We start from the raw sequence: 14,046 nt of genomic DNA, 5'->3' as shown, positions 1-14,046 counted from the left end.
TTCTGAAGTTCAGCTTTAATTACATGCCAAAATCTGATCCATATGAAGTTGGTTTCTGAAACTAATCACACAGTATGTGGACTGCAAGTTAGATCAGTAAGTCCAAAAGCAAATTTCCTCCAAAATTAGCAGATACAGATTCATCATCCATAGCTATCATGTTAATAAGCTCAATGCTGACCAGTTTGGAACTGTTTAATTTGACTTCTTACTGCTCTGTGACCAACACCACATTGTTTTTCTTTTGTATAGGCCGCCTGTTTATAGCAAATAAATTACTTTGGTATCTCTGCTCTATTGATTTTTTTTTTAAAACCACACAGTCTCATTTGAGGTGCGGGACTGCATTTCGGAAAGTGCAGCGTAGCAGTCAAAATGAATGCATTTTAATTAGATGAGATGCTGTGTTCACTTTCACACTTTAAAACAGGATTTGGCATGAGGGATCACAAATCTGTAAAGTGTTTAATTAAAATCACTCTAATAAAACTGGGCAAAAGCTTTATTTTAAAACATATAATCATTATTCAAAGAGATTTACCAGGATGCTGCCTGGACTGGAAAGCATGACTTAAGAAGAAATGCTGAGCAAGCTAGGGCTTTTCTCTTTGGAGCGAAGAAGGATGAGAGGTGACTTGATAGAGGTGTATAAAATGATAAGAGACATAGATCGAATGGACAGGCTATTATGAGATGGCATAATTTCAAAGTGACTGGAGGAAAAAGAAAGGGGGATGTCAGAGGTAGTTTTTTTTGAAACACAGGAAGAGATGGGTGTGTGGAATGCACTGCCAAAAGTGGTAATAGAGGCAGATATATTAGGGACATTTATGAGACTCTTAGATATGCAAACGGATGAAAGAAAAATGAAAGACTATATGAGAGACAAGTGTTAGATTGACCTTACAGAAGATTAAAAGGTCAGCACTACATTGTGGGCCAAAGGAGCTGTACTGTTCCATGTTCTATATTCTAGAAAGCACATTTTTGCACCGAAACTGGGATATATTTTGTTTCTCTAATGGTATGGACTCTTCCTTTTCTGCTACAGCTTCTGCATCACTGTCAATGTTATTACTTAGCAGCTAGAAGCCTGCTTTCTCAAGTTCTCTGCGGGGAGAGCATACAGCCTCAATTTAAATCCTGAGGTTAGAAAGTTCAGATCATTGATAGAATTGAAACTGCATTCCATCCCTCCACAGTATTTGCCACTGCCGCAGCGTACTGTACTGTTTTGGAAACCTATCTTTAAGAATGCTGTAAACATGCAGAGAGCTTGCCATTCATGTCACCTTTACAAACTGAATATTTAGACCAAACACTTAAGTTTCAGCATGTCTTTGGGGTTGATTTCTAGCAGCCGAACACAGTGATTCTAAAGAAGTATTGTAGACTTATTTTGGAGTGCATTGTTAAAAGGCCTATCTAAAACCTAGTCAAAAGAAATCTCAACTTACTTTTTCCATAGGACATGGACACTACTGACTCACCCCAAATCGCTCTTGAACTAAATGGTCTACTTGGCCATTGAAGTCAAGTACTGACTTAGTAGCTGTGGGACAGAGATACTTTTAGCTCAGCCATGTAGTTTTGTCCAGCAGCTGAGGATAAATATCAGATTCAGAATGAGGCTTAATATCGTGTGTAATGAAATTTGTTAACTCAGCAGCAGCAGTATAATGCAATACATGATAATACAGAAAGAAAAAATAATTAAATACAATTACAGTAGATGCAAGTTTACTAAACGGTTAAATTAAAGACAGTGCAAAAACAGAAATATAAAAAAGTGAGGTGGTATTAATGGGTTCAACATCCTTTTAGGAAGGGGATGGCAAAGAGGAAGAAGCTGTTCCTGAATCTCTGAGGGTGTGCCTTCAGGCTTCTGTACCTCCTCCCTGACGGTAACAATGGGAAAAGAGCTTCTCCTGAGTGATGGGAGTCCTTAATAATGGATACTGCTTTTCTGAGGCTCCACTCCTAAAAGAAGTCTTAGATACTACAGAGACTAGTACCCAAGATGAAGCTAAATAATTCTACAACTTTCTGTAGTTTCTTTTGGTCCCTTGCAGTAGCCCCCTTACCCCATACCAGACAGTGATGCACATTATCAGAAAGCTCTCCACAGTACACCTATTGAAGTTTTCAAGTGTTTTAATTGACAAATCAAATCTCTTCAAACTCCTAATGAAATATAGCCATTGTCTTGCCTTCTTCATAGCTGCATCAATATGTTTGGAGCATGTTAGATCTTCAGAGATCTTGACACTCAGGAACTTGAATTTGCCCACTCTCTCCACTTCTGATCTCTCTATGAGGATTGGTATGTGTTCCTTCGTCTTACCCTTCCTGAAGTCCACAATCAGCTCTTTCATCTCACTGACATGGAGTGCAAGGATGTTGCTGCGACACCACTCAACTAGCTGGCACATCTTGCTCCTGTACGCCTTCTCATCTCCATCCGAGATTCAACCAACAATGGTAATATCATCAGCAAAATTATAGATGGCATTTGAGCTATACCAAGCCACACAGTCATGAGTACAAAGAGAGCAGAATAGCAGGCCAAGCACACATCCCTGAGGTGCGCCAGCATTGATCAGCAGTGAGGAGGAAATATTATTACCAATCCACACAGATTATGGTTAGGAAGTTGAGGATCCAATTGCAGAGGGTGGTACAGAGGCCCAGGTTCTGCAGCTCATCAATCAGGACTGTGGGAATGATGGTGTTAAATGTTAAGCTATGGTCAACAAACAGCATCCTGATGTGTTGTCCGTGTGATCTAAGGCCGTGTGAAGAGCCATTGAGATTGTATCTGCCATAGACCTAATATGGTGATAGGCAAATTGTAGTGGGTCCAGGTCCTTGCTGAGACAGGAGTTGATTCTAGTCATGACCAACCTCTCAAAGCATTTCATCACTACAGATGTGAGTCCTACTGGATGATAGTCATTACGGCAGCTCACACTACTTTTCTTAGACACTGGTATAACTGTTGCCCTTTTGAAGCAGGTGGGAACTTCCAACCATAGCAGTGAGAGGCTGAAAATATCCTTGAATACGTCCGCCAGTCGACTGGCATAAGTTTTCAGAGCCTTACCAGGTACTGCATTGTGGCCTGCTGCCCCACATGTGTTCACACTCCTGAAAGACAGCCTAACATTGGCCTCTGAGACAGAGATCACAGGGTCACTGGGTGCTGCAGGTATCTTCACAGCTGTAGTTATATTCTCCCTTTCAAAGTGGCATAGAAGGCATTAAATTCATCTTGTAGTGAGGCATCACTGCCGTTCATGCTATTGGATTTCACTTTGTAGGAAGTAATGTCTTGCAAACCTTGCCAGAGCTGTCATATATCTGATGTCGCCTCCAACTTTGTTCAAAATTGTCGCTTTGCCCTTGAAATAGCCCTCTGCAAGCCGTACCTGGTTTTCTTCTAGAGACCTGAGTCGCCAGACTTAAATGCCACAGATCTAGCCCTCAGAAGATGACGAACTTCTTAGTTCATCTACGGCTTATGGCTTGGGAATGTACAGCAAGTTTTCATAGGCGCACACTCATCCACACAGATTTTAATGAACTGCAGCATACTCATCCAGATTTGAAGATAAATCCCTGAATCAAGTTTCTTTTTCATAACAAAATTATTGATTCAATATTAGCCATAATCTATATTTCCTTGTTCCCGATTTGTCTACTAGAATTTAACTCTCCTAGCTGCCGTGGTAGAATATGATCCCAAAATGCTGCATCTTTCATCAAAGCCCTGAACTATCAACCCATGACATCAGAATGAGACTGCTCTATTAATCATACCTATATATCTGATTCAGTACAAAAGTTAAAGATCTAGATTGATCTGAACCTGAACTACAGAAATGATAATGTTTTTCATACCTGACCTGATCATTGCTGAAAATTTAATGTCATACTTGCTTTTGATCCATTTGTGGATGAAACACCAAATTCATTCAACTGAAACACTGTTTTCTTACAACTATTTCCTAGCAAAGCAAACCATCCTGACCTGGGTGAAGTACAGTATGTAGCCGGGATAAAGCAGAAACCACCCTGGCCTTAATGCAGATCATATTGCCGACTCCTGCCTAGCAAGATTCTAGTGTACTACAAGACATGCAATGTTCACATTGACATAACAATGGTCCTGATTTGCTATGTGGGGCTCAGCAGCATTTGCCTCAGAGAAACAGTTTTTCTGAACTTAACCGGTGCCTGAAGAAGAACATGCTGACAGACAGGATCCTGGACCTAACCGTGGTCCCAAAGCCAATCAGGTTACACATGTGACCCAGAACAAGGCCTACACCCAAAACTGCTAAGACCTTTCAGATGGCAAGTCAAGCCTAGATCTCTTCCATATATCAAAGCTGTCAAGGGTATTTTAATGATTGACTATGTTGGGTGTTCAAAAGCAGTTAAAATGATTGAAAGTGAAATTAACAACCAACATTTATGAATATAGAAATAAAATCACATGAAAATATTTCAGATTTAATCATAAACATTAGAATAATCACAAATACTTTCTTCTTCACAGCTATAAACTTTATAGCTGTGAAGAAGAAAGTATTTGTGACTACTGCAATGAAATGAAGAGACTCAGATCCTGCACTAGGTTTGGATCTGGGAGCAGCTACCTGAACAAATATACTGGGGATTTCCAACAAGCTTTTGCTCCCCCACAGGACTCCATTAGTCCAATATTGAAGGAAAATTGAAAAAGCACCAGCACTGGTCAGTCAGCAAGTCCCTGACCTTCACATCTGCTCGGGAATCCTGAACACACCGACACACACAAGGGCAAATTTAAGCCTAGTGTTGTAACAACATTGAATATTGTTAAATAACAATATTTTTGTAACAGTATTATTTGTACTTTGTACAGCACATACAATCCCCTGCTGGGTCTATTTACAGAAATACTTTGCTATTATTACCAGTGGCAACATCACAGTGAAACTTTCGTGTTTAATTTTTTGGCAAATGACTAATTTAAAAACATACGGTGTCTTATTACCTTTGAAACTGGAGAAACATGGTGAAGCTGGATCGTCTCTTGTTCCAGGTGAATCCAGACAAATGTTAAGCACGACAGCAGGAGTGGAAATAAAGCTTCATATCTGATAAAAGCGTGATCCTCGTTAAGGCAAAACCATCAATGAAATTACTCACCGTCCAAATGTTATACAAGGTTATTATTCATTCCTTTAAAATAACTAAAAGGAAAACCTACTACCTCACATTTTCCTTTAAAGATTATTTAAATTTATGGGTCTTATGTCAAGCCAGTGAGAAACATGGGGAGAAAACTTGATAGGTTCCAAGAACACACTGATCAAAGAAAGACTTCCTTACTGATTTATTAACAGGTATTTCAATCAGAGGAACTCCATTTCAGAGGAGCTGAGTTAGGAACACAAAAAAAAACTCAAGCATGGATAGGCCAATTATTACCAATGTTCATTGCCCTTCACCTGGACACATTAGATAAAAGCCTCTCAAGCCTCAAGACTTACCCTGAAAGCCTCGTGAGATTAATGATTAACCTCCTGAGTTGGGCAACCTGAGGAGAAACTCAGAGGGGTATTAACATGTAGGGAAACGTGTCAATTGTGTCAACATCTAACACTGTGGTGGGGTGGCCCACAAGGGTTGCTACATTTCCAGCGTCAGTCTAACATGTCCACAATTCACAAAGCCAGTGTGGAAAGAGAGGGAAAAGCATGGGAGGGAATTGGAGCACATGGAGGAAGCTCCTGTAGTCATGTGGAGACCATCCAAATTCCTTATACAGACAGTGGCAAGAATTGAACCCCTATCGCTGACTGCCTGCATTATAAAGTGTTGAACTAATTGCTATGCCACTGAGCCACTTATTTCCTCTTAATCATTTTAACTCCCTAGAAAAATATTAAAGCTCAAGTCAAAAGAAGATTTCATGAGGCGGTTGCAAGTAAAGAATCAAGTGATGACACCTCCAAGAATGCATCCATCCAGAATTAGCATTCCACACTAGAAGCAATGCACAATCTCCATTTTGGTTCTGCCATTTTGATAAATCGGATTCAAAAGCTTCAGGTTCAGGAGAGAATTGCTGGCATTTACTAAAGCACTCAAAACAGAGTATCTCAGTATTACCTGATCAGTGCAAAGAGAATGGAGACCCAGACTTAATGGGCTTTGCCTTTTTAATTCTCTGCTTACAGCCGGACAATGCAAGATCCCAGCAGAAGCTTTCACAGGGCATTTTCCTATCACTGTCCTTGGATTCTATCAGTCATTTCAAATTCAGAATCAGGTTTGTTGTCACTGATGTGGATTATGAAATATTGTTCTTTTGTGGCAGTAGTATAGTGCAGGCATAACAAATTACTGTAAATCACAAGCCGTGCAAAAGAGGACTAATGAGGCAGTGTTCATGAATTCATGGACTGTTCAGAAATTAGATGGCAGAGGGGAAGAAACTGTTCCCAAAACATTGAGTGTAGGTCTTCATGCTCCTGTATCTCCTCTCTAATGCCAGTAAAAAGAGGAGGGCATGTCCCAGATGGTGAGGATCCTTCATGATGGATGGTGTCTTCTTGTGGCATCACCTTTTGAAGATGTCCTCGATGGTGGGGAAACTTGTGCCCGTGATGGAGCAGGCTGAGTCTACGACCCTCTGTAGCCTCCTATGATCCTGCGCAACGAGCCTCCATACCAGAGGGTGATGCAACCAGTCAGAAAGCTCTCCGTAGTACAACTGTAGAAATCTGATACAATCCTTGCTGGCATACCAAATCAACTCAAACTCACTGGCATGTCTTCATCAATATGTTGAGTCTGAGATGCTGATCCCCAGGAGTTTGAAACTGCTCACCCTTTGAGATACTTGCATTGATATTGGTTTATTATTGTCAAAAGTACCCAGATACAGTGAAAAGTTGTCATATAGGTCAAATCATTACACAGTGCATTGAGGTACAACAGTAATGCAAGAGCTACAGAGAAAGTGCAAGATTAGAACAAGGTACGTTGTGAGGTCAAGTGTCAATCTGCTCCTTCATCTGATAACGGCAGGATAGCATTTTTCTGTGAGCCTGGTGGTGTGTGCTTTCAGGCTTTTGTATCTTCTGCCCAAATGAGGAGGAGAAAAGAGAGAAAACCCAGGGTGGGTGTGATTTGTGATTTTGATTATTTTCCTATAATCATCCTATATTATCAATTCACTAGATCACCAGTTCACCAACTGAACTCAAAAACTGATTTACACCTACATCTCTGCACCCATAATACAGACGTTTATTGTCTCAAACCAATGAGGTATGGTGAGTCATGAATAATTTTGTCTAGATTACACAGGAATAAAACATTGATAAAAAGTTGCATAAACTGTGAATACCACACAGGTCTCTTCCAAACATAATGAAGAGCAACATCTCAAATATTCCAGAGTGCAATTAGTTTTGATGGCTGAATCAATTACCACCATTTTCCAGTTTGGGTCTACAAAGGAAAGAATTTTCATTCATTTATGATTTGACTCCATTGCTCATAACTGTCCCAAAGAATTCTTCTTGCAAAGAATTACTGTGAGGAGCAACGACTCCTACTCAGGGTATAACCTCAACAGCTGAATGATGCATAGTGTGATTCTCCCATGCAACAGATTAATAAACGGCCAGTTAATCTCCATTTAGTTGTGCCATAAGGCAGTTAACTGCCTATCCAAAGATGACCAGTCTCACCTGAAGAGCACATCTAAAGCTTGCAGTGTGAAATCCTAGTGACCACAGACTAACAGCATCATGAGTCAGACACAAAGTTTATACTAAATGAACTAGTCTACTGTAAGACATAAAAATTGCTCCTTGTTTAATATTAACTTATCCAAAAATTCTATGGATTTTGTCTCTTCATCCAATCTGCTATTTATGTGAGAATTTGCAATATGATTGCTAGGCTGAGCCCAGAGATTTATAATCAGTCTGGAGCTCACAGTTTATCTGCAATTAGTCGAAACAGAACTGACATTGAAGTGTTAAAAGAGCAAATAACCACCAGAAAAATACTTAAATCTATCTTTCTAGCATTTAAATGTATGTCTTCAGAATCATCTAGCACTTCTTTTAATATCACCATTAAGCCTGCTATATGTGCTTCAGGTTGCTCCTAATTTCAGACATAAACCTGTGGTTTACAGAGAGCTCATGTAGTGAAAACTAGTAATAAGTTCCATGACAGGAGATAGACTATGACAGTACATGCACAATGGGTTTAGCAATTTGAGAGCTGGATAGAATATTGCGACGATGAAAGTCAGCCATGATCTTATCCAGCTGCCAGATAGTTAGCTGCTCTATTACATTCATAAAAGACAAATGACTGCAATTAAGGTTTTATGCACAAATAAAAAAATTCTAAAACCAACTATTTTAATGTCAGGAGCAAGATGTCCAAAATATTGTAAGAAAACCAATGGCATTAAACATTTCTGAGAAGGAATTAAATATCACTGCCTTGAATTTCTAGTTTGGAGCCAACCACTGCAGATTTCATGGGTGTCCAAAATATGCTGCATATTTTTTCTTGTTTTCAGCATCCCATCTTTTATTTGTTCCAACACTGGCAGATGTTCTCCTTTAAAAACCAAAGACTTGAAACTCTAGAATTCCCATCCTGTACCTCCCTACCACTATTTCCTCCCTTAACATCTCCTTAAAACTCATTCTTTCGCCAAACTTTTGATCTTCAGTGACTAAGTCTAAGATATTGTTTAAAGAAATGTATTGGTACATCTTCCAAGTTCGAGGTGCTATATGATGAGAGCTTGTCGCTGATGTACCTACCAACCAAATATCCACTAAGAATGACACAAAGCATTCATACAAATGATTAGTGTACTGTATCTTACAATTATCACTACTGTAAAAACTAAAGTCATTAGTACTACAGATGGGAACACCCAAAAGGTTTTCTGGGTCTGATGTGTTTCTGCAATTACTACCATACTACAATAAAAGGGGTATTCGTAATTTTATAGTAAAATTGTACGTAGCTTGTAAGGCATCTGCTGTGTCAAGAAAATGTACACCTATGATGTAGAACCAGTAAACACCTTTCTTCCTTGGTAGTCCTCAATCCATACCCACTTTTCCACTTTTACAGTCCAAAATAGTACTGGAGTACTGGTTAGTAGGTTAATTTGTTGTTGGTCCTTTTCACGTCTTGTGGTGTATCAAGGAACATTTTTTTGCTGTTACCTCAGCATTTGTTTTTTTACGAGGTCGAGTTGCTAGCTCGATGCTCAACCCAGCACGGATGGAAAGCGTGCAAGGGGGCAGCCGGATTAGAAACCAGGACCATTCTCCTCGAAGTCCGTTGCCAGCCAGCATTAACTGATTACTGTAAATTGCCTTACGATTAGGCTAGTGTTAAATAGGAGGATTACTGAGTGCTCAATGGGCAGCAAGAGCTTGTTCCACACTGTATCTCTAAATACATACATTCATATAAAACAAACTTCCATTCCTCCCACCCTTGAACAGAGTGAGATAACCTCTCTAACTTCACACACACAACCCAACTTCCATGGATGAAACAATGTCTACTGTACTTCCATGCTAAAGAATTCCAAGAAAACGGAGCCTATCATGACCTGGGGTAGTAGGGAAGTTAGTGTCTATTTTATTTATTGAGATATGGTGTGGAATTGGCCCTTACAGCTGCGCAACCCGATTTAACCCTTGCCTAATCACAGGACAATTTACAATGACAAATTATCCTACCAGCCGATATGTCGTTGGACTGTGGGAAGAAACTGGAGCACCTGGAGGAAACCCATGCGGTCACGGGGAGAACGTGCAAACACCTAACAGGCAGTGGCAGGAACTGAACCCAGATCGCTGACACCATAAAGCGTTGTGCTAACCACTACGCAACTGTGCTGCCCCACATGTTATTCATGAGGAGAGCATGTGATCATGATGTTCTCATTTTATGTTTCCAAATACTGCCTATTTAATGTTTCAACACAGAAGTTACTCAGTGCCTTATTATGCTACATAACAAGTACAGATATTAGAGCATTACTTATGCCGCATTAACAAAATGATACTATGTCATTATGGAACATCATGGTGTCTCTTTGAAAATTGTGCAATAACCTTACACTGTGTAGTTTTTTTTTGACCTGCAATTCTGTTTAAACTGAAAAAGCACGTAGAATATCCTTGGTTCAACATGCATTTGTTCAACAAACAAGTGAACAATGCATATATTACAGCACCTCTGGAACTGTAAAGTTTGGGGAAAAGTTCTCCGAGAAATATGTTGAAAAAAAAAGTCATATACTTGCTCATTAACATCAGCAATTTGTTTTAGATGGGAAAATAAAAGGATACCCTGTGCTGAACAAGAGGTAGGTGGACATCAACGAGAGATAAATGCTCAGCAGCCGTTGAAAGATAAGTGTTGAGCTAAGCAAAGGTATCAGCAAGGAGGAGGCTGCAAGAAAAAGGAAGGGATATCAGAAATGCAACAGCATTCAACGTCAATGTAAAATGTGATATCACATCATCAAAGGCAACAGAATTCATACTATTATAATAAAAGGATGTATGCTTAGTGAAACGGCATTTAATAATTAGCACAAAAATATCTACTTCAATTCAGTAGAAATCATGCTAAGGAAAATCTTCTGTTTATATGATTGCCTTTGAGTCCTCTGAATACCCCAGAACACTTCTCATCGGAAGTACTCTCTCACAGCTGCTGAGAAATTCATATGCGGAACTTTAACCTATTTGTGAAAAGCAAGGTGTGGCAAGCAACACTGCAAAAATTCTGTTTCTGGGATTTGGATTAAGTTGACTAGGTCACCAAACTTACAAAATCAGTATCAGGCTAATTAACACAGAACCTGGAGGACCGGTGGACCACTTTTAGTTTGGCCCTACCTTTTGACCTGCATAGCATGGGTGAACCTACCAAGAGACAAAGCATAAAGCCTCGACTCCAGCCAACATAGCTCTCCAAGTCATTGAGGCATGCAAGCCTCCAAATCCTACGACGAGGCTGTGGTCCTCTTGGAGGCATAATGGAACTGACTGAGTTTATACCCCTTTGTAGTCTTTTACAATCCCGCGCATTGGCGCTTCCATACCAGGCAGTCATGAAATCAGTCAGAATGCTCTTCCCAAGGTAGAAATTTGCTAGAGTCTTTGGTGACAAAGAAAATCTCCTCAAATCCCAATGAAATTTAGTCGCTATCATGCCATCTTTGTGATTGTATCAAGACAAGATCGATCTCCTGAGACCTTGTGAAGCTGCTCACAATTTCCACCACTGCCTTCCCAATGATGATTGGTATGTTTCCCATCACTGAAGTCCACAATAAATTTCTTGCTCTTATGACACTAAGTGCAAGGTTGTTGTTGTGAAAACACTCAACCAGCTGATCTATCTCACTCTTGTCACCGTTTGAGATTCCACCAACAACAGTTGTGTCATTGGTAAATTTATAGATGGCATTTGAGCTGTGTCTAGCCACGGTCATAAATTTAGTGAGAATACAGCAGTAGGCTAAGCAAGCATCCTTGAGGCATGCCAGTGTTGATTGTCTGCGAGGAAGAGATGCTGCTTCTGATCCCAACTGACTGTGGGGGTTTGGAGTGATACGGGTTAAATGCAAATGGGACTAGTTTAAATAAAAGCTTGTTTGGCAAGGAGCAGATGGGCCAAGAGGCCTGTTTTCATGGCCTATGAATCTATGACCCTGGAATCCATACAGTTCAGATTATACTGAATAACAAGGCTTAACAAAGTTAATAGCATATGTCATATAAATAAAGTATAAAGTAATTAGTATCCTATGAATATAGACGGTTGACACTTGAAATAGTTGAGGAAGAAAGCACCATAAAAATATTTTATAGGGTCATTGTGACTGATTTCCAATGTTGGGAAAATGAACAAAATAAAATTATCATTAAATTCTGAGCGAATTATAGTGGCAGGGCTCATCACCAACAATTAGAAGAATTACAGAGAGGTACTGCAAACAGTTTCAAACCCCTGGCAGTGCACATCTTGCACAAGCTCCTGAATACATGCTACATAATCCGAAATGGTCACCGACATCTCTGCTTTCTGAGGAGGTGGAGAGCTGGACTACGCACTTCTATACCCGTGCCATTCTACAGATGCACAGTAGAGAGCACCCTAACGAGCGACATCACTGCATAGTACGGAAACTGCAATGCTGCCGACAGGAAGGCTCTACAACGGGTAGTCAAAACTGCCCATTGCATCTTCAGCACCAGACCACCCTGCCCCCCTGTCTAGGACATAGATGCACAAGTGTGCAGGAGAATTGTCAGTAACACCATGAAGGATCCCACCCACCCTGCTCATGGACTGTTTGTCCCACTCTCATGAGGGAGGAGGCTGCACAGCATTCACGCCAGAACCACTAGACCCAAAAACAGTTACTTTCCCCAAGCAATAAGGCTGAACAACACCTCTCCCCTCCACACCCCAACTCCTGCACCGCCATGACATTATCATTTCCTGTCAGTCACCTTATGTACAGAAACTCCAGTGCCTAGCATCATTTTATGTATATACAATCAATGTATAACAGCTATCTTGCATATTTATATTTATTGTGTTATATTTATTATTATTGTAGTCAGGTTGGAGGAACAACACCTTATATTCCATCTGGGTAGCCGCCAACCTGTTGGCATGAACATTGATTTCTTTAACTTCCGTTAATGCCCCTCCTCCCCTTCTTACTCCATCCCTTATTTATTTATTTATTTATTTATTTATTTATTTCCCCCCCCCCCCCCTCTCTTTTTTTCCCTCTCTCTGCCCCTCTCACAGTCAATCGATTGTTCTCTATCTCCCTCTGATGCTCCCTTCCACCTTTTTTTCTCCCTCGGTCTCCTGTCCCATGATCCTTTCCCTTCTCCAGCTGTGTATGCCTTTTGCCAATCAACTTTCTAGCTCTTAGCTTAATCCCTGCCCCTCCTGTCTTTTCCTATCATTCCGGATTTCCCCCTCCCCCTTTCAAATCTCTTACTATCTTTTCTTTCAGTTACCCCTGACGAAGGGTCTCAGCCTGAAACATCGACTGTACTTCTTCCTATAGATGCTGCCTGGCCTGCTGCGTTCCACCAGCATTTTGTGTGTGTTGTTTAATCTCTCAGAATTATTTACATTTCTTGTGGTTATTTAAGCCTCTCAAAGTTTGTTTGGTAAGTGAATCAAATGTATAAACCAAACAGACAGGCTTGGCAGCTAATTAAATCACAGCAGATCTGTATGACTCACATTAATGCCCTCATCTCCCTGAACTGCATTTGAACAATGGTTTCTAAAGCAAAGATGATTGTCCTACCACTGAGCCATGGCTGACACCCTTTTCCCAATTGGTTTGCAGAATATTCAGGTTTCCATTAATGTTGCATTTATGAACCACTCAAAACAGACTGATGGCTATTTCTGCTCTGCTCTTTCAGAATATAGTTCTGACAACACTTCAGCGTGTCTCACCAAACCTAAAAGCTGAAGACTACAGGAGTTAGGAAAATCTCACACGGAATGTTCTTACCTAGAGTTGCCCAGCTGATAACCTGGTTGACCAAAGGCACCCCGTGTTTAAGAACCAAGCTGGAGTGTGTACTGTTCACAATATAGATTGACAGAACAATGAGCAAGACCTGCAAAAAAAGGGTCTTGCATTAGATTTTTTAAAACAATACCAAATATTGGAAAAATCCAAGCAGCACTAATTAACACTAAAACCAAATTATCCAGAAAATATGGTGCTAAACCACTTTGCTGGCTTAAAGCATATGTGAAAGCAAATTTTGATGACATCTTTAACAAACTTAAGGCAAATTAAAAAAAAAACTGCAGATGCTAGAAAACTGAAACAAAGGAAGAAAATGCTAGGAAAAAATTCAACAGGCCAGGCAGCATCTGTGGAAAGAGAAACAGTCAGAATGAAGGGTTGCCAACAGAAAACGTTGTTTC

The 14,046-nt window shown here is 40.2% G+C and overlaps 1 protein-coding gene across 4 annotated transcripts in view; it reads right to left on the bottom strand.

The window, feature by feature from the left end:
* pign (phosphatidylinositol glycan anchor biosynthesis, class N) overlaps nucleotides 1–14,046 on the bottom strand; it is a 129,087-nt gene that overhangs the window by 23,358 nt on the left and 91,683 nt on the right. For all 4 annotated transcript variants that reach the window (XM_059945227.1, XM_059945230.1, XM_059945229.1 and 1 more), the window contains 3 exons: nucleotides 13,622–13,730; nucleotides 10,407–10,509; nucleotides 5,042–5,144 (listed from right to left, as the gene is read on the bottom strand). In XM_059945227.1, the coding sequence (XP_059801210.1) occupies nucleotides 5,042–5,144; nucleotides 10,407–10,509; nucleotides 13,622–13,730 (315 nt within the window). The remainder of the gene's footprint in view (nucleotides 1–5,041; nucleotides 5,145–10,406; nucleotides 10,510–13,621; nucleotides 13,731–14,046) is intronic.

Source organism: Hypanus sabinus, chromosome 20 (assembly GCF_030144855.1).
Source record: "Hypanus sabinus isolate sHypSab1 chromosome 20, sHypSab1.hap1, whole genome shotgun sequence".
Lineage (NCBI taxonomy): Eukaryota > Metazoa > Chordata > Chondrichthyes > Myliobatiformes > Dasyatidae > Hypanus > Hypanus sabinus.
This window is presented reverse-complemented; position numbering and strand designations above follow the sequence as displayed.